Here is a 25,339-nt window from a genome sequence, read left to right as displayed (position 1 = left end):
AAAATCTGCAGATGGTGGCAGTCAGAAACAAAATCAGAAACTGGTTCCGCCCAAAATGTTGTGCTATCTTTTCTCCACAGGTACTGACTGACTGGTGTGTGTTTCCAGCATTTCCTATAAACGTTATTATTGCTGTGTAAAGCACACAGAAGAAGGAATCCAACTGTCGTTGAAGGACTGAAATACAATTATAGAGATTAACACGAACTGCACTTTTCTCAACTAGTCAAATGATTTCTATCTGGTTTGATGTTTCTGCAGACATAGAGCAGTGATGTCCATTTTTACGGGGGTTAGGGTGGTGAATCACCTATGTTGCATTTTCAAATTGAAAGAGTAGGTTACAAAGTGCAGCCTGGCTTTTGGGACCAGATATAGATAGTTGATTGACAGTAAACTTGCTTTGCAGAGATTAATAGTCCAACTCTTGCATGGTGTTTAAAGATGAGTAGATTTGTTTATCAACAGTATTATTGCAGGAATTTAATCAGTTCTGAAAGTTTGTGAAAAATGTTCATCAGATGTAATAACTCAGCATTTGGTCAACCCCAGCCCATCACTTGACCGTGGATGTCATAGAAACATAGGGGCCAAGTTTTTGCCTGAGTTGCTCCTGATTTTTTGGAGCAACTGGTGTAGAACGGAGTATCTTAGAAATTCAAATTCTCGGCATTTAGTTTGCTCCAGTTCTAGTCAGTTAGAACAGTTTCACTTTGGAACAGAATTTTTTTTTCAAAAGGAGGCGTGTCCGGCCACTTACGCCTGTCTTCAAAGTTTCGGCAGTGAAAACTTACTCCAAACTAACTTAGAATGGAGTAAGTGAAGATTTTTGTACGCTCGAAAAAACCATGTCTACACTTTAGAAAATCAGGCGTAGGTTACAAATCAGGCGTAGGGAATGGGGGAGGGGGGGGAGTTTAAAGGGAAGTTTACAAACATTAAACACTTCAGTTTTACAAATAAAGAGCCATCATCAATAATAAATGATAAAAACATCAATAAATCAACCAATAAATCAATCAAAAAAAATTAATAAGAAATAATTGTTTTTTAAAAATTAATAAATAAAAAATTTTCGACTTACCGACTGTAGCACTGGGAGCTCTCCAACAGTGTGCTGGGATGCCCCCCAGTGTGTCTCTGTCAGTGTCTCTATCTCTCTGTCTGTCTGTCTGTGTGTGTCTCTCACTCTCTGTCTGTCAGTGTCTGTGTTTCTGACAGCGAGGGGAGGGGGGGCAGGGGGAGGGGAGGGAGGGAGGCAGAGGGGGAGGGAGGGAAGGGGGAGGGGGGGAGAGAAGGGGAGGGAGAAGGGAGGAGGAGGAGGAGGAGGAGAAGGGGGGGAGGAGGAGAAGGGGGGGAGGAGCAGGGGGGAAGGGGAAGGGGAAGGGGGGAAGAGGAGAAGGGGAGGGGGGAGAGGAGAGGAGAAGGGGAAAGGAGAAGGGGGGAAAGGAGAAAGTGGGGGGGAAGGAGAAGGGGGGGGAGGCTGAATGGGCCGGGCCCAAGACTTCGGGCAGGGCCCGTCCCCAGCACCAGATTTACAGGTAGGTGGCGTTGGGTCAGGTCGGGTCCGGGGTCGGGAGCGCAGGTCGGGTCGGGGGGGAGCGCGGGTCGGGGTCGGGTCCGGTCCGGGGGGGGGCGGTCTGGAGCACGGGTCGGGTCGGGGGGGGGGGAGATGGAGGTCGGGTTGGTTCGAGTAGGGTGGGAGGGGGGAGGTAGGGAGCGCGGGTCGGTTTGGGGGGGGGGTGGTGGGAGGGAGGGAGGTTCGGGTCGGGGGGGAGGGAGAGGGAGGTTGGGTGGGGTGGGCGGGGGGGGAGCGCGGGTCGGGTCCAGTCAGGGGAGTCGGATCCGGTCCGGGGCGGGCGGGTGGGGAATGGGAGTCGGGTTGGTGTCTGGAGGAAGCAGGAGCTGGGTGTGGGAGGAGCCTTATCCACGCAGCCCCAGTGAGGCCATTCGGCCAGGGCTAGGGGCTGCGTGCTTCGGGCCCCTCCCACACAGTTTTGGGCACCTGGAGCTACTGCACATGCGCGCCCACTGTAGCGCGCATGTGCTGAGGTCCCGGCACTGTTTTCAGCGCAGGGACCAAGCTCCGCCCCCTACAGCTCGTGCTGCACTGCGCCGAGCTGCAAACGACCTGCAGGGAGCCGGAGAATCTAAGTTTTTTTTAGGCGCACTTTGTGGTGCGAAAAACGGGCGTCCAGGTCGGGGCTGCGCCGTTCTATGCGCGGCCCGAAACTTGGGCCCATAGAAACAAAGAAAATAAGTGCAGGAGTAGGCCATTCGACCCTTCGAGCCTGCACCACCATTCAATAAGATCATGGCTGATCATTCCCTCAGTACCCCTTTCCTGCTTTCTCTACATATCCCTTGATCCCCTTAGCCGTAAGGGCTATATCTAACTCCCTCTTGAATATATCCAATGAACTGGCATCAACAGCTCTCTGCGGCAGGGAATTCCACAGGTTCACAACTCTCTGAGTGAAAAAGGATACTGCAGAAGATAAAGGTATGCGGAGTCAGAGGAAATGTATTAGCATGGATCGAGAATTGGCTGGCTAACAGAAAGCAGAGAGTTGGGATAAATGGGTCCTTTTCGGGTTGGAAATCGGTGGTTAGTGGTGCGCCACAGGGATCGGTGCTGGGACCACAACTGTTTACAATATACATAGATGACCTGGAAGAGGGGACAGAGTGTAGTGTAACAAAATTTGCAGATGACACAAAGATTAGTGGGAAAGCGGGTTGTGTAGAGGACACAGAGAGGCTGCAAAGAGATTTAGATAGGTTAAGCGAATGGACTAAGGTTTGGCAGATGGAATACAATGTCGGAAAATGTGAGGTCATCCACCTTGGAAAAATAAACAGTAAAAGGGAATATTATTTGAATGGGGAAAAATTACAACATGCTGCGGTGCAGAGGGACCTGGGGGTCCTTGTGCATGAATCCCAAAAAGTTAGTTTGCAGGTGCAGCAGGTAATCAGGAAGGCGAATGGAATGTTGGCCTTCATTGCGAGAGGGATGGAGTACAAAAGCAGGGAGGTCCTGCTGCAACTGTACAGGGTATTGCTGAGGCCGCACCTGGAGTACTGCGTGCAGTTTTGGTCACCTTACTTAAGGAAGGATATACTAGCCTTGGAGGGGGGTTACCTTATGATGATAGATTGAGTAGACTGGGTCTTTACTCGTTGGAGTTCAGAAGGATGAGGGGTGATCTTATAGAAACATTTAAAATAATGAAAGGGATAGACAAGATAGAGGCAGAGAGGTTGTTTCCACTGGTCGGGGGGACTAGAACTAGCGGGCACAGCCTTAAAATACGGGGGAGATAATTTAAAACCGAGTTGAGAAAGAATTTCTTCTCCCAGAGGGTTGTGAATCTGTGGAATTATCTGCCCAAGGAAGCAGTTGAGGCTAGCTCATTGAATGTATTCAAATCACAGATAGATAGATTTTTAAGCAATAAGGGAATTAAGGGTTATGGGGAGCGGGCGGGTAAGTGGAGCTGAGTCCACGGCCAGATCAGCCATGATCTTTTTGAATGGCGGAGCAGGCTCGAGGGGCTAGATGGCCTACTCCTGTTCCTAATTCTTATGTTCTTATGAGTGAAATATTGTAGATTTTCTGTGTTTGTGGCATAAAACTAAACTTCAATAAAGTGGGACAATATAAATTCAAAACAGTCAAGTTTAGGTTGTTTAATTGTGCTCGGTTCTCCATTTCTACATGATCATTAAAATATTTGCATTGAACAGATGTACTGGAAATCAGTGAGGTAGGTTCATTGCCATTAAACCAATTATGGGCAAAAATATGATGGCAGAGAATGTTTCTAAGTCGGTTGCAATTTCACAAAGATTTCTTGTATGAGTTTTCTGTTTAAACATCATTATGCTCACATAACTGCAATAAGCTGCTAGAACAGAGTAATGCTTAATACAGGGGAGCTCTGTAAAATGAATGTGTTGAGGAAATACTGTGGACTGTGCATTATACTGTACGGGAGACCTCTGTTGACCAAATATTGCATTTCAAATGAAATCCTGGTTTCCAGGAGGTGGTGCTTGAACAAAAGTTGAGGAAAAGTTGTACAGGTGAGCCCTTATAGTTGAAGTACTCTTTTTTTTTTTCAGAAACCACTCGCAAATGTGTATATAATGGCACTGAGTATACAGGCGGAGAGGTGTATCGCATGGAGGCGTGCTGGTTCTGTCGCTGTCGAGGTGGGATCTCATTATGTTCGAAAGCAGAATGTGGAGAGCTGAAATGTGAAAACTATTACATCCCTGAGGGAGAGTGCTGTCCAGTTTGTCAGGGTAAGTTTCCACTGACAAGAATGAAGGTCTAGATTATAAACTGGGGTGCCTCCAGCTAAAAAAATTAAGCAATAACCTGCCGTGTATGTTGCATTTAAATTACATTGCTCAGATTTGATCTAAGCCATTGTCTTGCTCCAGCAATGATTTATGACATGACCACTGGCTATAGTTTTAGAAAATGAGCAGATGGTATAATTCACTGAGTAACTTGAAATAAGTCCACATTAATACATAACCAGTGGAACAACCATAATGGAGACCTTCATACTGTATGTTCTTTGATAAAAGAAAGTAAGCGTTATGTTTAAAGGGACAATGTTTTCCTGTGGGAAGGTTACACAATAGAGAGCATAAGCTGGTTCCTGTGTAACTGTCATCTGCATTTGTGATGCGTGGAATGTATTGAATACAGCTGATTACCCCACAGCAATATCACAGATGGCTAGAATTTATGTTGTGATATGCCTCAGTCTTTAACTAGAAATAGATCATTTCTGACTTTTCCAAAGTAAGCTTTAAACAAAAACTTCTGCCACAGAACAAAAACTGACATTTTGATGTTGATGCTTGCAATAAAGCAAAAGGATAAAGAACAAAGCTTACACTAACTTTGTGTGTTAATATTTTAAATTTGTTTAAGGGACAGCGTTTGTAGCAAATAAATTTAATTTATTCAAATCTTGCTTCCGAGAAAAATAGCCAAATATTTCTGTCCTATTGTGGTGATATAAATATGTAGATTAACCAAATGGCCCTGATTTGGAAGTCTGATACAGCGCCTTTAAGATGGCAGACATAAATCGTTGTTAAACCACATCGTAATTGCATTTGATTCAGGTTTTTAAAATTTCCATGCTATTTACTCCATCTGAGCTTATAATTTCTTTGCAGGGTCCTTTCCATAGTCAGTCATTGTACCAGGTTCAGTGCACTTTGGTTCTCCGTCTCTTTGGTGATTAACTGAGTTCATACAACACAGCTGCTCAAAGTACAATAAATATATTGACTATTTGTGCTGTAATGCTCAATTTCAAGTATACAGCAGTAATGAATGAATTTTGTATATTATTCCTATTGTACATGCACAATACTTTTATATTTAAAATGCTGGAGTATTTTTAATCTACTTGCCAATAATGTTGAAGAAATTATTCTTGCAGCTTTTTTGTACTTTGGACTTAATTAGTAAGATTTGTTCTTAAATCATTTCCATTGAACAGTTCAGAATGATGTATTCAGAGCATCTTAACTGTATAAGTATTGTAGGATTAAGATAGATTAGAAGCATGCAAGCTTTTTATCTTTGTGGGCTGGTTAGATTTGTGAGCTACATATGAAATTTCTATGAATACTCCCATTCATTTGTATTAATCTGTCGATACTGACAAATCTAGGTATTCAGGTTTATTCGGCAATGAGGCAACTAAGAACAATCTTTTGAAAATCATAAAATTCAAAACAGGATAAACCAGCTAGCAAGAAATATAAACACAAATAGAACAGCCTGGGCTTTGTGAGCAGGATCTTCAGGGTTCATGGGCTGTAGGTGGCCCTTCAAGTCGATCAATGTACGGAAATCATAAATTATGCTAATTTTAGTATGTCCACATTAAATGTTAAAGTAAATCACCGAGTTACAACACTACTGTAATAAAATTGGAAAAGTTCCCTTGAGGATTGGAGTTATTGAAATTATCATATCACAGGTCTAAAATCCTGGAATGTGTCTGCACTGTAATTGCCAGAGAAATAGTGTGGTACTTCCTCAGTGAACTGTTGTGCTTCTCTTGGATTGAATCCTAGCCTGGTCTTTGTTTTATATTTGTGTTATCATTGTTGGCCACACCATTCCTTCTTTACCACCTCTTCTCCATGATCCACCTTTGTGGTACTGCCCTTTCATGCCATTCCTATCTGTCCCAATGTTGCAGTGTCTTTCCTCCCATGTTCACACAGTCCCTGCCAATGTGCTCAAGTTTCCATCCTTTGCCCCCTCTTATTCTGATCTATTGGCAGCATAATCTGTAAGCATGGGTTAGTTTTCAAAATTTATGCCAGTGGTACCCAGCTTTACCTCTCCACTTCCACCCTTGATTCGATAACAAATCTTGTTGGAGTGTCTTCTGAAATTAAGCTGTGATTGAGCCAGAATTTTCTTTTTACAACAGCTCAACATCACCAAACCAAAGCCATTTAATGTGGGCCCATCATGAATTCTGTACCGCAGCTCCTGATCTTTTCCCCTAATGGATGCCTGCTAAACCTTAAACCAACAGTGTGCAACCTCTGTGCCCTGCTTGATCCTGAGCAGTATCTCTCCAAGACTGCTTACATCCACCTCCACTATATTGCCTTTCTCCATCCTTACCTCTCATCCACTGCCATTGAAATTCTCATTCACAATTTTATCACCTTCAGGCTAGGCCTTTCCAGTTCACATCCGTTCAGTCCGCAAGCGTGACTCTGAGCTTCCAGCCACCTGTCAATTTAATTCTCCGCCCAACTCCCACTCTGATCTCTCTGTCCTTAGCATCCTACACTGTTCTACAGAAGTTCAAGATACAGCAACTCATCTTTTGGTTTAGCACTTTACAGACTTCTGGTCTCAACACTGACTTCAACAATTTCAGATCATAACTGTGATATATTCACAGAGCACAAGCACACACAGCTTCCTACATGGCAGGCAGCTCTCTCGGAAGCCTCCGGAATCTGCCTGGTTCTGTTTAATTATTAACTCTGCAGTTGCAGTACACAATACATCCACATCCACAGTGTGGAGCTACAAACATTACAAGCTTACAGACATTACACTTCTCCCTCCGTAATGAAGAAGTTATTATAACAAACATCATACATAACTTTCATGTTTATACATAACACAGGATATAAACTTATTTTTTTTTTCATATTTACAAATTTAACTTTACCACTTGTTTTCTGTTTCAAAGAGGACACCTTCACTCTCGAACAGAACCTTCCAAACCTGGTGTCGATTTCACACTCATTCGAGACTCATCCTGAGGAACGTTTTCCTCCACGGAATTTCCTTGATTTTCATTTGAACTCACTCTAACTTCAGGCTCTTTGTTTTCCTGACTTGGACTCAGACTTTCATTCTGATTCTCTCCTGGATTTGTTTCCAGTACATTGGATTTAGGATTTGTTACTGGTGTATCAAAACTATCTGATGAGTCAGAAATAATTGAATCATTCCCACCTTCAACTCCTTCCATGTCTGTAGGTAAAATATGATCAATATGAACAAACCTAACCTGTCCATTATCAAACATCTTTACCAAATATGTACAAGGACCACATATCTTCACCACTCTTCCTAGTAACCTCATCTGTTGATGAAAATCTCGCTTCCACACAGAAAATCTCACTCCAATGCAGCTTCAGTGAGCTCAACTAATTTCTTCCTAGTAAGGCAGACTTGTCTCCTTTCACTACTATTAGAGGCAAGTTCTGAAATTGATCTTTATATTTCACCAGTACGGTGATACGACCTACCACGGGAATTTTCTCTCCCAAGTAGCCTCACAGCTCTATCTTGGATTTCTCCAGTTGGAAATCACGCAATTTGTCGAGGTACAGTGACTTCAGTACTACACTCATGGATGCACCCGTGTCAATTTCCATTAGTATCTTGAATCCCGCAACATCTATGTGGATTTTGATGCTTTCCGAATCGCTATCCATTAACCTCGTGCTCCTGATGACGTGTAACTCTAACATCTCCTCGTCCTGTTGTTGTGTTTCCATGCTATGTAGTCTCTTGGGATTTCTACTCATAGCTTTGAATGCTGGACACATAGCTTTGAAAGCTGGTTTACCCTTCAGTCGGCATGCCTTCGCAAGATGCCCAGTTTTCCTGCAGAAGAAACACTCTGCCTTCATGTATGGACAACTTTGAGCAATGTCTTGTCCCAGGCACCTATAGCACAACTTCGACGCTCTGGTAGAATTTCCAGTTTCTGAGACTTTGGACCCCCACCATCTTTTACTTTGAACCTGCAGGTGATTTACCTCGGTTGACTGACGACCGTAATCATTATTTAATTCTCGGGAATATTGTTCGGCCATGCCCATTGACCTCGCTGTCTGACAAGCAATCTCAAAAGTCAAGTCATCCATCGTCAATAACTTCCTTCTGATCGCATCATTTTTCACCCCACAAACAAAGCGATCCTGTAATGCGCGGTTTTGAAAGTTTCCAAAATTACAGTGCATCGATAGCCTTTTTAACGCTACGATGTAATCACTGATATTTTCAGCAATCTTTTGATTCCAAATCCCAACACGATAGCTTTCAGCAATTTCTAACGGTTTGGGGTTATAGTGCTGCTCCAGCTTCGTTAAAATCTCTTTAAGCATTATGTCCTTTGGCTCGTCAGGCACAAACAGATTTACAAGGGTTTCGTACAATGCCGGACCCGCCTCTGATAAGAAGATCGCTTTCTTACATTCCAACACAGTCCGGTTCTGGACTGCAATGTCTGGAACTTCGATTATGTTATTTGCAGTGAAATACATTTCTAGCCAATCCACATACGCTTTAAAACGTTCCCGGTCGTGTCTATATTCCCCCAAATGTCCGATTACACCTGCCATTTTAATCTCTAGCTGTTCACACTGTGTGCTGTATTTTACCTTGGATTTTGTAGCTTTTTTCCAAAGACAGAAACTTCCAAAGTCTCTCTGTCAGCTGGCTGAATCCTTCCCCTACAAAATTTAAGCTTTAAATCATCCGAAAAATCCCATCTCATCACCAAATGTGATATATTCACAGAGCACAAGCACACACAGCTTCCTACGTGGCAGGCAGCTCTCTCGGAAGCCTCCGGAATCTGCCTGGTTCTGTTTAATTATTAACTCTGCAGTTGCAGTACACAATACATCCACATCCACAGTGTGGAGCTACAAACATTACAAGCTTACAATAACCATTGCTCCCATTTTTTTCAGACACCAGCTGTTGGTAATATTTTTCTATTGCTATTTATACCTCCTAGACCCATCTTTTGTTTCTTTACTTGTCCCATTAGCAACTCCTTTTGCCTTGCACCATTATCCCTTTTGTCATTTAATCTCTCCTGCCTTCCACCCAGCACAGACCTTCCCTTTTGTTCTTTCTTCCTCTTCACCACCACCCCTTTCCATGCCTCTGTACTTGCTTAAAACCTCTTACATCTCTAACTAACTTTCTCCAGTTCTGATGAAAGGTCATCGACCTGAAACATTAACTCAGCTTCTCTCTCCACAGATGCTGCCTGACCTGCTGAGTATTTCCAGCATTTTGTTTTTATTTCAGATTTCCAGCATCCGCATTATTTCGCTTTTGTGTAGGCATTTCCAATGCTCTCTTTGCTGGCCTCCCACACTCCACTTTACATAAAACACAACTCATCCAGAATTCCAATGGCCACATCCTATCTCACACAAAATGCAGCTGAACTATCAACCCGATCTTTGCTGACTTCTACTGGTCCCCTGTCCTCAGTGTTTTTGCTTCAAATCATCATCCTCATCTTCAGATCCCTCCATGGGCTCCTCCAGTCCTGCATCCCTGCCTACATTCCCCCCGCCCCTTCTCCTTCCTTTTCCAGTGCTGGTCTATGTGCAATCTCTGCTCTCTGCTCTTTTATCTGTGGCAGGGCTGGAACTTTCTCTGGAACTTTCTCCCTCTCTCCACCACTCCAATACAAGTGCTTAATTCCTCCTCATTTTCAAAAACAACCTTAGCCCACCTCCCCTAGTCTCCCTCTAGCTTGGGTTTATCTACTCTTTACACATTACAACAGTGACTACACTCCAAAAGTACTTCATTGGTTGTAAAGTACTATGAGATGTCTATATAAATTCAAGACTTTCTGTTTTTTCTTTTCTGTGGAACCCTTTGGAATCTTTTGCAATGTTAAATGCACTATATAAATGTAAGTTATTGCCCACATCATATCGGGGAATAGTTAAATTATAAAGGGGGCTGACTTCATTTTGGCAATCACACTTAAATGGTTGATTCAGGAATCTGAACTTTTGAGCCTTGGATTTTAATAAGAGAGTGACTTGACAAAAGGAATTTAAAATGCATGGTGTTAGGTAATTATTCACAGAAAAGGACAACTATACTTAAAATATATATACAACATTACCATTGATGGATTGCAAACTTACCCCTCATTGCGGTCAGTTTTTAGTTTTTAATCTGATGCTGGAAACTGCACAAAATGCATTCAAGTATTTTTTAAACTTGGCCATTTCCATTAAATTCTTCATGGATGATGTAACTGAAAGCAGGATGTTTTCTACAAGCTTGTTCTGATAAGAGATAAAAAATCCTGTTTACTGTTCCATTTTACTTAATATAGAACACATCTTGATTGCTACAAAATACATAATCTATCTTTTGTGATTTGAACCAATGCATTTCAGAGTGGATGAATGCTGGGATTTTTCCCTAACACTCTGATTTGCTGATTGGCATGCCATGAAATTTAGCAAATCATAGGCCAGGAATTTGCATGCAGTGTCACCATGACTTAGAGGTGCTAGCAGGTAAATTAGCCACCTTTTTTAATTGTCAAAATTCCAATGATTTATTACTGGTTTGTTTGTCCCACCCACTAAATGCATACTACAGCTGATGAGTATTTAATGATGTAATATTTTATTCTCTGATAGTTTTTCATTCTAGAATAACTCTCTACAAGGCAAGAGTTTATGAAACATTATTATAGGGATGTGTGTGTGGGAGCATGAGAAATATTGATGAGCAAAAATACTTAAAGCAGAGATGAATTGGTTGAGAGGAATTCTGGGGGTATCCAGGATGTAAAGAATCAAGAATGATCGAAGAAGAACGTGGCTTGGACAAGATAGAAGAAAGACCACTGCAATGGTTTAGGCTCGTTTCAAGAATGGAAACAGCTTGAACACCTTTTATGATGCTGCATCCAGAGGTACATGGAACAAGAAGCTGAGGAAGACTGAGAAAATGCTGGATAGACCATGTCAAGAGTGACATTTCACAGAAAGGGAGACAGATGACTGAAGCAGCCCGGCTAGTTCAGAACCAGCAGCACTTGAGTGAATTCATTCGGTCCCATTGTTGCTGCTGAGCGGGCAGATGGGAATTTAGTAACAGTAGTAATGGGCTCAATTTTCCCCAGTGATTTACGGCGCTTTTTTGGAGCAGGCCTAAATTGAAAAACCCCAATCAGTTTGCACCAGCGTAACTCAGTTAGTTATGATTTTTTGAGGTCAGTTTTTTTTTCAGCCAAAGGGGGCATAAACAGCCATCTACTCCAATTTTGGCCATTTAGGGAAGTTTGGCCAGCTGAGAGTTACTCGAGTTGTGGTTAGGCCAGCGTATGTGGCCTCTGCAGGAAAACCTTCCTTAGAGTTAAGGAAATCGGCGCAGGTAAGCAAATCGGCGCAGCAGATGCCCAGACACACTAAACGAATTGAATAACGCAAAGCAGCAACTTGCCTCCAACCCCGCCCGAAGGCTGTCCGGTCCCATTCTCGGTCCCCATTCTCCCGGTCCAGTCCCATTCTCGGTCCCCGCACGCACGCATACACGTGCGCGCACACACACACACACACATGTTTTTCAATTGTTTTAATGTGTTGGAAGCTTGTGTCCCTGGTTACCATGGCAGCCCGATCTTTTTGGCGCAGATCAAGGCTCCACCCCCCAAAACTAAATGAAGAAATCCAACGGGGAAACTTAGAATTTTTTTTTTGCCGTACTTAGGCCCCAAAAAAATCAAGTACACCAAAAAAATGATTTGGGGAAAATTGAGCCCAATAACTCTAGAATAGCTTCAGGGAGTAGCTCAGAAGAGACTTTCAGAACATGTCAAGTAAAAATAATAAATTACAACAAGTAAATAGAAATAATTTTATAAACAATAACTGAAACTCTATTCTGTTAAATATATAAATAGATATGGTAGGATCAAGGGTTAGAGTGAGGTGTTCCCATGCATGATGGAGACCTGCCTGGACTAATGTACCATCTATGGTGACTATACATGTATGCATTGTGTGACGGTTGCACTCTTTGAGAGAAAGTTGTATAGATTGAGTGTCAATTAGGGAAATTGATGGGATTAAAGGCCGTTAAGTCCCCAGGGCCTGATAGTCTGCATCCCAGAGTACTTAAGGAAGTGGCCCTAGAAATACTGGATGCATTGGTGATCATTTTCCAACAGTCTCGACTCTGGATCAGTTCCTATGGACTGGAGGGTAGCTAATGTAACACCACTTTTTAAAAAAGGAGGGAGAGAGAAAACAGGGAATTATAGACTGGTTAGCCTGACATCAGTAGTGGGGAAAATGTTGGAATCAATTATTAAAGATGAAATAGCGCATTTGCAAAGCAGTGACAGGATCGGTCCAAGTCAGCATGGATTTATGAAAGGGAAATCAAGCTTGACAAATCTTCTAGAATTTTTTGAGGATGTAACTAGTAGAGTGGACAAGGTAAAACCAGTGGATGTGGTGTATTTGGACTTTCAAAAGGCTTTTGACAAGGTCCCACACAAGAGATTAGTGTGCAAAATTAAAGCACATGGTATTGGGGGTAATGTATTGACGTGGATAGAGAACTGGTTGGCAGACAGGAAGCAGAGAGTAGGAATAAACGGGTCCTTCTCAGAATGGCAGGCAGTGACTAGTGGGGTGCCGCAGGGCTCAGTGCTGGGACCCCAGCTATTTACAATATACATCAATAATTTAGATGAAGGAATTGAGTGTAATATCTCTAAGTTTGCAGACGACACTAAGCTGGATGATGGTGTGAGCTGTGAGGAGGATGCTAAGAGGCTGCAGAGTGACTTGGACAGGTTTGGTGAGTGGGCAATGCATGGCAGATGCAGTATAATGTGGATAAATGTGAGGTTATCCACTTTGGTGGCAAAAACATGAAGGCAGAATATTATCTGAATGGCAGCAGATTAGGACAAGGGGAGGTGCAACGAGACCTGGATGTCATGGTACATCAGTCATTGAAAGTTAGCGTGCAGGTACAGCAGGCGGTGAAGAAGGCAAATGGCATGTTGGCCTTCATAGCTAGGGGATTTAAGTATAGGAGCAGGGAGGTCTTAATGCAGTTGTACAGGGCCTTGGTGAGGCCTCACCTGGAATATTGTATACAGTTTTGGTCTCCTAATCTGAGGAAGGACATTCTTGCTATTGAGGGAGTGCAGCAAAGGTTCACCAGACTGATTCCTGGGATGGCGGGACTGACGTATGAGGAGAGACTGGATCGACTGGGCCTGTATTCACTGGAGTTTAGAAGAATGAGAGGGGATCTCATAGAAACATATAAAATTCTGACGGGACTGGACAAGTTAGATCTGGGAAGAATGTTCCTGATGTTGGGGAAGTCCAGAACCAGGGGTCACAGTCTAAGGATAAGGGGTAAGCCATTTAGGACCGTGATGAGGAGAAACTTCTTCACTCAGAGAGTTGTTAACTTCTGGAATTCTCTACCGCAGAGAGTTGTTGATGCCAGTTCGTTGGATATATTCAAGAGGGAATTGGATATGGCCCTGCTGGCTAAAGGGATCAAGGGGTATGGAGAGAAAGCAGGAAAGGGGTACAGAGGTGAATGATCAGCCATGATCTTATTGAATGGCGGTGCAGGCTTGAAGGGCCGAATGGCCTACTCTTGCACCTATTTTCTATGTTTCTATTGCACACATACCATAACATTCGGGAAAGAGATAGATTTCTGGAGCAGACGTTCTAGAGGGTGGTCACCCCACTGGTTGCTAGGAGTAGAGAAGCTGGTAAGGGAGACTGGTGACCATCAGCAGGCAGGATAGGAAGGAATAGGTGCCAATAGAAAGGGGATCATCTGTGGAGCTCGATTTGTCTCATAGGTATATCTGCTTGGGTGTCAGTGATGTGGACAAAAGGAGGAGTTGAATTACGAGTGATTACAGGGCACCGAGGAGCAACATACCACAAGGGAAACCGTACAGGTACTAAGAATATACAAGTGGTGATTTTTGGGGATTTTTTAGTAGATGTGATCCAGAATCCCAATGGTACGTTGCTTCCCAAGTCTTTGGTACGAGACATCATGGAGAAAATACAAAAGGTTCAGCAATGGGAGGGCAAGAAACCATAACTAGTGATTCAAACAGGAACTAATGATGGGATCGGACTAGGTTTGAGGTTCTGCAAAGAGATTTTGAGGAATTAAATTTTAGATTCAGGAGCAGAGCCTCAGAGGTAGTACTCTCTGAATTATTCAGTGTCACATGCTGAAGCAGACAAAGAGAAAGATTAGAAATAAAAACAGAAAATGTTGGCAAACCCTCAGCAGGTCAGACAGTATCGATGGAGAGAGAAACCAAGTTAATGTGGTGGAGTGCATGGGTTTGGGTGTGGATGGAGCGGTAAAAACCGGGAAAATTGACACTGCATCGGGAGGCTGGCTTCAAACTACCGACTTCCATATTTCACTCGAGGATGTAAGGCTGCATGCTGCAAGCTCCTTGGTGGCTTGCCAATTACCATATGCTAATTGCTCAATTAGAGCGATATTTCAACTTACTTTTTAGCTTATCGTGGGGTCCATGGGTTTCCTGGGGTTCCTGAAACTCGCTTGTAAAAGCAAATCGAGAACTCAACGGCAATTGAGGGGGCTGAATCAATCTCACGAAATATGGCAATAAGTGCTTAGTACTCACAGCTGGTTTCTTACCTGCTAGTGGGGAAGAGTGCTCAGCGTACTTCTGCTGAGAGGTTACTTTCTACACATTGGAGGTTTGTTCTATCACATCAGAATGGGACACTTTGGCTGTCTTAGATTGGACCTAAGGTGAGGAGCAACATGACCAGCAGCACCCACATCAGGAGCCTGCTAGTCACAGACTTGTAGCTGCACAGCAGAGAGGGTAGCTGCAGAGAGGGGAGCATCTCACAGAAGGCACAACCTGTGAAACAGGGTCTACAGGCTCAGTTTCCTTGTCTTGTCTGAACAGCAGTGTCTCAGAAGGCTCAGGTTGTTGCGTCAGGTGGTGCCGGATATTTGCAGCCTCCTAGAAGACCTGCTCCCTGCTGGACCTGATGGCCATACTTTACCATTGACTGTCAAAGTCACCTCCACCCTCAACTTTTTAGCTTCCGGATCCTTCTAGGGCTCTGCCAGAGACATTTCCAGGATTTCCCAGTCGGCAGCCCAGAAATGCGTAAGACAAGTGACTGATGGCTTGTTTTCCAGGGCCGGCAATGATGTCAACTTTGCGTGCGATGGGGCTCAGGATTGCAGCTCTGGCTGGCTGCCCACAGGTGCAGGGCATCATTGACTGCACAGATGTGGCAATCCAGGCACCCCCAGATCAATCAGGAGGATTAGTCAATCACAAGGGCTTCCACTCCATCAATGTGCAACTGGTGTGCAACCACAAAAAGATCTTTATGGGCAGCTGCCATGTTCGTCCTGCTGCAGTCCAAGCTCCCTGACATCTTCAGACCTTCGAGCAGACTTATGGGTAGCTGCTAGGAGACAAGAGATACCCACTTCAAACTTTGCTCAAGATACCTGTCAGAAACTCATCCAATGAAGCCCAACAGCGCTATAATGAATATTGTATGATCACCAGATGTGTGATTGAACAAGTCATCGGCATGCTGAAGATGAGATTCAGGTGCATAAACAGATCTGGAGACACCTTTTAGTACACACCAGCAAGGGTCTCCAGAATAGTTGTGGTTTGCTGTGCACTGCACAACAGTGAGGCTTGAATCTGCAGGAGGAACAAGGTGAGAGCTCAGATCCTCCTCTGATGATTCAAAGGATGAGGAGGAGGAGTAAGGCTACAAGGAGGAGGAAGGCGATGAGGGCAATGCCCCCCCAACTACCCACATTGCTGCCCAGGATGACAGGTATGCCCTTATTCATGCAAGCTTCACTTGGCTTGCACCAGTGGATCGATGTCACAAGAAAATGCAACGGCCACTCTTTGCTCCCCCTACCCCAATGCCACTGACACAAAACAGTCCTGCAAACAACCAACCACCCCTTGAACATACCCACATCCCCCCCCCCCCCCCAAAGTGGTCCCCGTCAATTTGTGTCTTCCCATTCATCAAACAAGCTAAAATGTGACTTACCACACAGCACCCAAGAATGGACAAGGCAGGAAAGTGGTGAAGAATAACATTTATGTGACCTAAGCAGACAACAGAAACTTCCCAACAGAGCACTTTCTCATGCACCCTTGTGCACACCCTTGTGCAACACAAAGCTTTATTCTTCCTTTTCCTACAGCTCCTATGCGGTGCAACCTGTGTGGTTTCAGCAGAGGTAGAGGCAGGCTGCTCATATCCCTTCTCTGACTGCTGAGGTGCTCTTGGCCGATATCCTCTAGGTTTTGGAGGACATCGGCCAAGAGCACCGCCAAGGACTGCAGATTCGGCCATCGTAAGACGAGGCAGCATGTGGGCTACTAACAGAGGTGGAGTGGGGAAGCAGGTGCGAAGTGAAAGCACTTTAAGTGAAGTCCCAACTTCCATGACCCCTTTCACCATCATCTCTCTCATGACCTAGCCACACTTCACTGCTCCCACTCTGCTGCAGAGCATTTTGATGCAAATTAGTGGGGCCCTGTAAGGCCAACGCTAAGATATCTGTCAACCTATTTAAAGTGGCCGACATGTTGGCATCCAGAGTCTGCACAACCATGGTCAAGCCATGCATGCACTCATTTGATCGGAGTGTTTGAAGTTCCACGGCACTAGCACTATATCCATGGAAGAACAGATTATCTCACTGGCCTGCGACATCAGTCCATTTATGCTTGAGGTGGACTCCTCCATTCTCTCAGTAATCATGGTCAGTGGGCTTGGCAAGCCTGTCAATGAATCACACATTATCTACTGCTGCTCAATGATTCTCCTTATCATAGATGTCCCCCAGGGTACAGCATCTGTATCCAGCTGAGCAGAGCTTGAAGAGGGCTGTGCCCTCCGCCGCAGAATCTCCGGTGCTGTCCCTGTCACCACCATCTGTACTTGCTCATTTGTGAAGAATGAGTCACCAGGTGAAAACCCAACAATCTGTCTTATTGGTCCTACTGAAGTGCAAGTATCTTAGCTGATGCAACTCCTGTGATGGTGCACCCTCTGAAGGACTCCGCCTCTCTGAGGAATCATCGTCTGCCACCTCCACCGACTTCTGCTGCACATGTGTGTGCCCTATCGGAGATAAAAGACATGAATTAGTCCTGGCCAGGTAAGAATATGGTACAAGTTATCGAAATCAAGTCAACATGACAGTGCCGTATGACATGGGTGGCTGATATTTAATTTCCTCACCTGGTAGCTGGGAGTCCCATCTCCCCATCTCTGAGGGCCAGGGATGCCAAAACATCCACTCATCTCCAGTACATCCTCCTTTACCGTTGTTGGTTGCGAAATATGTGAACGGCCACCTCCAGTTCTCTCCCTTTCCCTGGTGTTCTGTGCTCTCTCCTCCAGCAACAAGGGAAAGAACAGACCTATGAGTGACTGTAATGGCATGTGTTCACCCGATTGATGTAATCCATTTGGTGAGGGTGACTATGAGGGAGAAGCATGACACCATAAGGATGAGGGTGAATGGGAATGGTGGATGTATAGATGGGGATGTGAGGCAGTGCATAGAAAGAGAAGGATGGGTGTATCTGCAAGGTAAGTGAGTGTGAAAAGTGATGTGATGTAATAGGTTAGAGAAGGCAGAGTCAGGAGTTGGGGTGCTTCACACAGCAGGGTGAAGGTGAATACGAACATACGAACAATGACGGACAGATAAAGACCCTCTGGTCCATCGAGCCTGATCCACAAAATTGCAATACCTTGTGTATCACAGTCCACCCCAGCGAAAACCATGTGATCTCCTGGGAGAAGCAAAAAAACTGTTTTAAAAAACCCAGGCCAAATGGGGAAAAAAATCTGGGAAATTTTTCTCCAACCCATCTAGGCAATCAAAACGAGGAGATCACTCTGGCCCTGAATTTCCTGCAGTACCTACCTTCTGTAAGAGGTGCTCTCCGCCCCAGCCAGAAACAGGTCCCTCTCATATTTAAAGGAATTGAATGATGTGCAGGAGTAAGGGGGTTGGGGTGACAAGCACATCAAGATGTAGTTGAATGTGGCTTTGTACTCGCCTTTCCTGACCTCATGAGGTCATTAAATCTTTTCCTGCATTGAATCCAGGACCTCACCACCACAGTCCTGTTGCTCACCTCTACTGCTATCTCCAGCCATGCCTTCTTGGTCTCTGAGGCTGACTTCTTCCTCCCGTCAGCAGGGAATAACACCTCCCTGTTAGTCTTAACTCCTTGCAGCAGGAGTTCCAGGGAATTGAGGGTTTTCATACTTTGAGACTGCATTTTTTGTTCTCCCACCAAAGCAAAGTCTCTCCAATCAATGTCTCTCCCACCTCCACCAAATTTCAACTGTCATCTTTGCAGTGCTCCTTTAAATACCTGAACTGAATTAGACCCATGTGTGATGTCATTGCGCCCAATCCTATTAATTGGTCAGGAAACCTGGAAGTCAGATGCATTGTCAGTGGCTTTGTTAAAATAGCCACTGCCAAACACGCCACTGAAACTTCCAGGTTCCCCACACGATTCAAGGCTCCCGTACTGCCTGTACATCGGCAGGTAAAAATGTGGGCCGGTGTGTCTATGACTTTCATCTATATGGACTTTCAAAAGGCATTTAATAATATTCCACGCAAGAGATTATCAAAAATGGAAGTGCCCGTAATTGGAGGTAACTTTGTGAGCTGGGTCTGTAATTGGTTGGGAGGTAGGAGAGTAGGGATAAAGGAAATGTTCTCTGACTGGCACGATGTGGCAAGTGGTTTTCCCCAGAGAGCTGCACTGGGGCCTCAGCTTTTTACCATATATATTAATGACTTAAATGAAGGAATAGAGAGTTGTATATCCAAATTTTCAGGTGACACTAAGTTAGGAGGAATAGTATGTTGTGTAGATGGGAGCAGGAAGTTACAAAGCTACAGAGACAGGCTAAGTGAGTGAATAAACCTATGACAGGTGGAGTTCAAAATATGAGATAGTGTGAGGTCATCTATTTTGGACTCAGAAAAACAAATCAGAATATTTTCTTAATGGTGAGAGACTAGGGGGTGTGGAGGAGCAAAGGGAATTAGGTGTTCACGTACACAAATCACACAAAGCTACTGCAAAGGTACAAAAAGTAATCAGTTAAAACGATTGTTATCCTTTACCTTAAGAGGGTTAGAATACAAAAGTGAGGAAGTTGTACAGAGCCTTAATCAGACTCCATCTGGAGTACTTCATTTAGTTTTGGGCACCACATCGCAGGAAATATATATTGACCTTGGAGGGGGTACACTGCAGATTCACCAGAATAATAGCAGAGCTTAAAGGGTTAAGTTATGAGGGCAGGTCACATAAACTTGTTTGTTTCCTTTGAGTTAGAAGGTTGAGGAATGATTTAGTGGAGGTGTTTAAAATGATAAAGGTATCCAGTAGGGTAAGATACAGAGAACCTCTCTTCTTTGGTAGTGGAATCCATTACAAGATGGCGTGATCTTAAAATTAGAGTTACGCCAATTAGGAGTGAAATCAGGAAGCATTCTTTAACACAAAATGTAGTGGAAATCTAGAACTCTCTTGCCCCCAAAAGACTGTGGATGCTGTGTCAATTGACGTTTTCAAGAGATTGATAGACTTTTGTTAGGTAAAGTTATCGCACAGCACTGTCCTCTAGTCATCAAGATCCACGGCGTGGCCCTGGACAAAGTGCACCACTTCCCATATCTCGGGAGCCTCCCATCAACAAGAGCAGGCATTGGCGACGAGATCCAACACCGCCTCCAATGCGCCAGTGCAGCCTTCGGCCGCCTGAGGAAAAGAGTGTTTGGAGACCAGGCCCTCAAAACTGCCACAAAGCTCATGGTCTACAGGGCTGTAGTAATAACCGCCCCCCTGTATGGCTCAGAAACATGAACCATGTAGAGTAGACACCTCAAGTCGCTGGAGAAATACCACCAACGATGTCTCCGCAAGATCCTACAAATCCCCTGTGATGACAAATGCAGCAACATTAGCGTCCTCGACCAGGCCAATATCCCCAGCATCAAAGCACTGACCACACTTGATCAGCTCCACTGGGCATGCCAGACACAAGACTCCCAAAGCAAGCGCTCTACTCGGAACTCCTTCACGGCAAACGAGCCAAAGGTGGGCAGCAAAAACATTACAAGGACACCCTCAAAGCTTCCTTGATAAAGTGCAATATCCCCACTGACACCTGGGAGACCATGGCCAAAGACCGCCCTAAGTGGAGGAAGCGCATCCGGGAGGGCGCTGAGCACGTCGATTCTTGTCGCCGAGAGCATGCAGAAATCGAGTGCAGGCAGCAGAAAGAGTGTGTGGCAAATCAGTCCACCCACTCCTTCCCTCAACGACTATCTATCCCACCTGTGACAGAGACTGTGGGTTCTCGTATTGGACTGTACAGCCACCAAAGAACTCATGTTAAAAGTGGAAGCAAGTCTTCCTCGATTCCGAGGGTCTGCCTATGATGATGATGATGATGAAAGTTATTGAGATATGGAACAAAGGGGGGTGAATATTGAGTTACCAATCAGTCATGATTTAATAGGCTGAATTTGAGGGGCTGAATGGTCTACTCCTGTCCTTATAAAACTTTACCTTGGTATCATACAAGCAAATATATGGGGATTGTTTTACATATGGCCAGTGTTTGGTACGAATGGTGGCACCCCGTTTCTTTTGCAACGGTATATTGAATTATGATTTTGGTGGCTGTGAGAGAACAATGTAATCTTTATTGAATTATATTTCCAAAACACTGTTGAGCAACAGCCTTCATTATAATGCTAAAGTTCCATGAAGGAACATGTTAAAAGTATTTGAAAGGGTTGCTTCCACAGCAGTTTGGGAGGGGAAGTGATGTAATCATGTGCTGAATAACAGCATAACGCAACACATTGTGGTAACTGTAGCACCTGCTGTCGCCTAGCAATGTCTCACTCCCACACTTGGCTACTGACCAATTAATAATTATTCTTTTTGCAGGCATCGGATGGGAGGGTGGGGGGGTGGGGTTTGAACAGAATCTCTTGGGTTAGGGTGGCTCCAAAATGGTGTTGGAAAAATCTCTTTGGTAGACTTGGTAATATAATACGTACACCAGGTAGGTCTACTGTACTCTGTTAATGATCTGCTTGGCTCACTAATCGAATTTGGAGAAGCTGATCTATCACTGGAGCTGAGATTCTTCCCACTTGACTCCAGATAGCTCTGCAAGCCAGTTCTTTTATTGGTAGTGTCCCTGGTTAGGGAAGCTTACCAGTGCTCTCAACTGGTAGGCTGTGTGCTTTTAACTGGTTAAACTCCTGCAGTTCTCCTATTCACACATCCTTCAGCCGTGGCCAACTTTTGCCTAAGCTCTGTGGACTTGGGTAAGTGGGCTATGTTTCTGCAGCCAGTAATGTGAGTTTTAGTGATTCTTAAACTTGGTGATGTGTGTCTGACACCCCACTAACCAAAATGGCAATGTAATAAGAATTCAACTTCGCTCTTTTTTTAAAGTACGTCATTTTAGAGGCTCCAACTAATATTTTCAGACAGATATTCACCAGCAATTAATAAATTATTTCAATAATTATACCTCTCAAAGTGTGCAAATGATTCGTTATAAACTCATAAACAGCCTTATTAAAAATTAACATGCTGTAATTTCTATGATTGAACCAATACTGATATTTGAACTCCTGTATTTGACCTTCTGACAAGCTTGTTACCAATGAGACACTAATGACAAACTTTCCAAGCATGTAATATTGGCTGAGGCTGCGCAGGTGTCTTTATAAAAATCTCATGTATTGTGCATGATTTAAACAAGCAACTGCCAGACCAAATAAGATAGAACTGCTTCATATTTGTCACAGTCAACGTGGCTCACTAGTTATGAAAATACCACTCTCCTCCTTGGGACAGGCAACCGAAGCAAAATAATAGTAAATCATTAACCAATTGAACTTATTTTTAAAGGAAGTAGGAATTCCTCATTAAAGAAGTTAGTTATTTTTCCCTCTAATGCTAGTAACTGTAGTCCATGATTTACATTATTGTACTGCAACAGTGAAAAGAAGAACCTTACAGACTTTTCAGGAAAAAAAGCTCTGCACTTCGACAATGAGAAGACGTTTCAGAAATCTAAAGGCTGAAAAGGGGAAACTAAATCCCACACTAAAACATGAATAACCAGTATCTACTATAAGCCCACTGACTTCCACAGCTACCTCGATTACACTTCCTCCCACCCCGCTTCCTGTAAAGACTTAATCCATTCACCCAGTTTCTCCATCTTGGTTGCACCTGTTCTGATGATGCCACCTTCCATACAATGTCTTCCTTTTTCCTCGACTGAGGATTCCCCTCTACCGTGGTTGACATTTCCTGCACTTCTGCTCTCACCCCTTCCCCTCCCTCCCAGAAACATATAAAACAGTATTCCAAAGTTGAATCTGTACCAATCCATCTTGGAATAATTAGCACTTTACAGTCTTCCGGACAGACTCAACATTGAGTTCAACAATTTCAGATCGTAATCTCTGCCCTCATTTTTCTGGAAGGCAACTGTTATGATTCTGCTATTCTCATTTACACCTCTTCTCGACCCATCTTTTGTTCCAGTACTTGTCCCATTACCATCTCCTTGCACAATCATCCGTTTTGTTTTTGTCTTTTAATCTCTCCTGCCTTCCACCTTATCATAGACCTTCCCTTTTGTTCTTTATTTCCCTCCTCATTCAACGGATCAATCTCTGCCATTTCTGCCATCTCCAGCACAATGCCACTATCAAGCACATCATCTCTTTCCCCACCGTTCCCTCCACGACACTCTCATCCACACTTCCATCACTCCCAGCACCTGTTCCCCTTCCCACGCCACCTTCCCGTGCAAACATAGGGGATGCAACACCTGCCCTTTTACCTCCTCCTTCCCACCATCCATGGGACCAAACACTCCTCCCAGGTGAAACAGCAATTTACTTGTACTTGTTTCAATTTAGAAAACTGTATTCGCTGTGCATGATGCGGTCTCCTCTACACTGGACCATATGGAGATTGGTTGATTGTTTTGCGGAACACCTCCCTTCAGTCCGCAAGTGTGACCCTGAGCTTCTGGTTGATTGCCATTTTAATTCTCCATCCCACTCCCACTCTGACCTCCCTGTCCTCCAACACTCTTCTAATGAAGCTCAACGCAAGCTCGAGGAACAGCACCTCATCTTTCGATTAGACACTTTACAGCCTACATCATTGAAAAAATTTCAGATCATAACCATTGCTCCTATTTTTTCGAACAACCGGGGCTGGCACTGGTTCTGCTGTTGCCTTTTACAGCTCCTCCAGATTCATTTTTTGTTTCTTTACTTGTCCCCCTTGTGCTTTGCACTATCCCTGCTGTCATTTATGTACTTTGGCCTTCCACCCTATCACAGACCTTCCTTTTTGTTCTTTCCTCCCCCCACCTCCTGTTCCCTGCCTCTGTACTTGCTTAACACCTGTTACATCTCAAACATCTTCTAGTTTTGATGAAAGGTCATCGACCTGAAACATTTGCTCTGCTTCTCTCTCCACAGATGCTGCCTAACCTGTTGAGTATTTCCAGCATTTTCTGCTTTTATGTCATAACCAATGACTTTTAAAAAAAAAATTCTATTTCTTGCTTTATATTGGTTATTATAGAAACTTTTATCCATTCCCAAAGTAATTTCCAGGAAGAAAATGAAATGTAATTCTTCCCATTCAAGAATGCAAAAAATGTTCTCCTCAATCAGTATGCAATGCAGTTTTGGGATACACAATGTTAACTCCAATGTGTTTTTTTTAATGATTTAATCTCATTCATTGATTGTAACTTTGTTTCTGTGCAGACCCAGTTTTTCCAGTTGTAGGTGGCCTTGGATGTTTGGCTAGAGGTCAGATTCGAGCACATGGTGATCAATGGCGAGAAGATGACTGTACTTTCTGTCAATGTGTCAATGGGGAACATCACTGCATGGCCATGGCCTGCAAGCAGACCTGTCAGAATCCAGTCAAAATACCAGGAGAGTGTTGCCCTTTCTGTGAAGGTAAGACAGACTTAAATAAGCAGTGTGAGCTTCAATGTTCTCATTTTAGCAAGCTGCGCTGCTTATGAAAGGAAAGTACTCCTTTTATTTAACACAGTTTAACTCAAATATAGAATTATGACTTTAAATGAAATGGCATGAAAAGTGTAGCCACTGTTGGTACAGGGGTGCTTACAATTGATATGCTTACAATTTTTTCTAAGTGTTATTATGGAGCTACATATCAGCATCAGTAAAGAAACCCGAATAGCAATCACTAGTTATTCCAAAAGGAAAATACTGCGGATGCTGGAAATCTGAAATAAAAACAGAAAATGCTGGAAATACTCACCAGATCAGTTAGCATCTGTGGAGAGAGAAACCGAGTTAACGTTTCAGGTCGATGAACTGAAAAAAGTTAGCGATATAACAGGTTTTAAGCAAGTGCAGATGCAGGGAAAGGGGGAGGGGAATAAAGAACAAAAGGGAAGGTCTGTGATTGGGTGGAAGACAGGAAAGATTAAAAGACAAAAACAAAAAGGATGATTGTGCAAGGAGATGGTAATGGGACAAGTACAAGAATAAAAGATAGGTCTAGAAGAGGTGTAAATAAGAATAGCAGAATCATAACAGTTGCCATCCAGAAAAATGGAAGCCGAGATTATGATCTGAAATTGTTGAACTCCATGTTGACTCCTGAAGGCTGTAAAGTGCTAGTTATTCAAAAGTGGATTGGTACAGATTCTATTTTGGAATACCGTTTTATATTGTAAATTCTGCTGAGGCATATATTCTGAAATAGAAATGACATCGGTTTTGCCCCATGAGTCTTGAATTCAGTGTGGGTTCAGCCTTGTAATCCTGGCAATCTCAACA

General features: G+C 43.8%; 1 protein-coding gene across 3 annotated transcripts in view; it reads left to right on the top strand.

The window, feature by feature from the left end:
- Window positions 1-25,339, top strand: part of LOC139263199 (cysteine-rich motor neuron 1 protein-like) — a 340,422-nt gene that overhangs the window by 236,694 nt on the left and 78,389 nt on the right. For all 3 annotated transcript variants that reach the window (XM_070878927.1, XM_070878926.1, XM_070878925.1), the window contains 2 exons: window positions 4,129-4,311; window positions 24,287-24,484. In XM_070878927.1, the coding sequence (XP_070735028.1) occupies window positions 4,129-4,311; window positions 24,287-24,484 (381 nt within the window). The remainder of the gene's footprint in view (window positions 1-4,128; window positions 4,312-24,286; window positions 24,485-25,339) is intronic.

The sequence above is a fragment of the Pristiophorus japonicus genome, chromosome 4 (assembly GCF_044704955.1).
Source record: "Pristiophorus japonicus isolate sPriJap1 chromosome 4, sPriJap1.hap1, whole genome shotgun sequence".
Taxonomy (NCBI): Eukaryota; Metazoa; Chordata; class Chondrichthyes; family Pristiophoridae; genus Pristiophorus; species Pristiophorus japonicus.
Note: the sequence above shows the minus strand (reverse complement) of the source record. Positions and strands in the feature narration are given on the sequence as shown.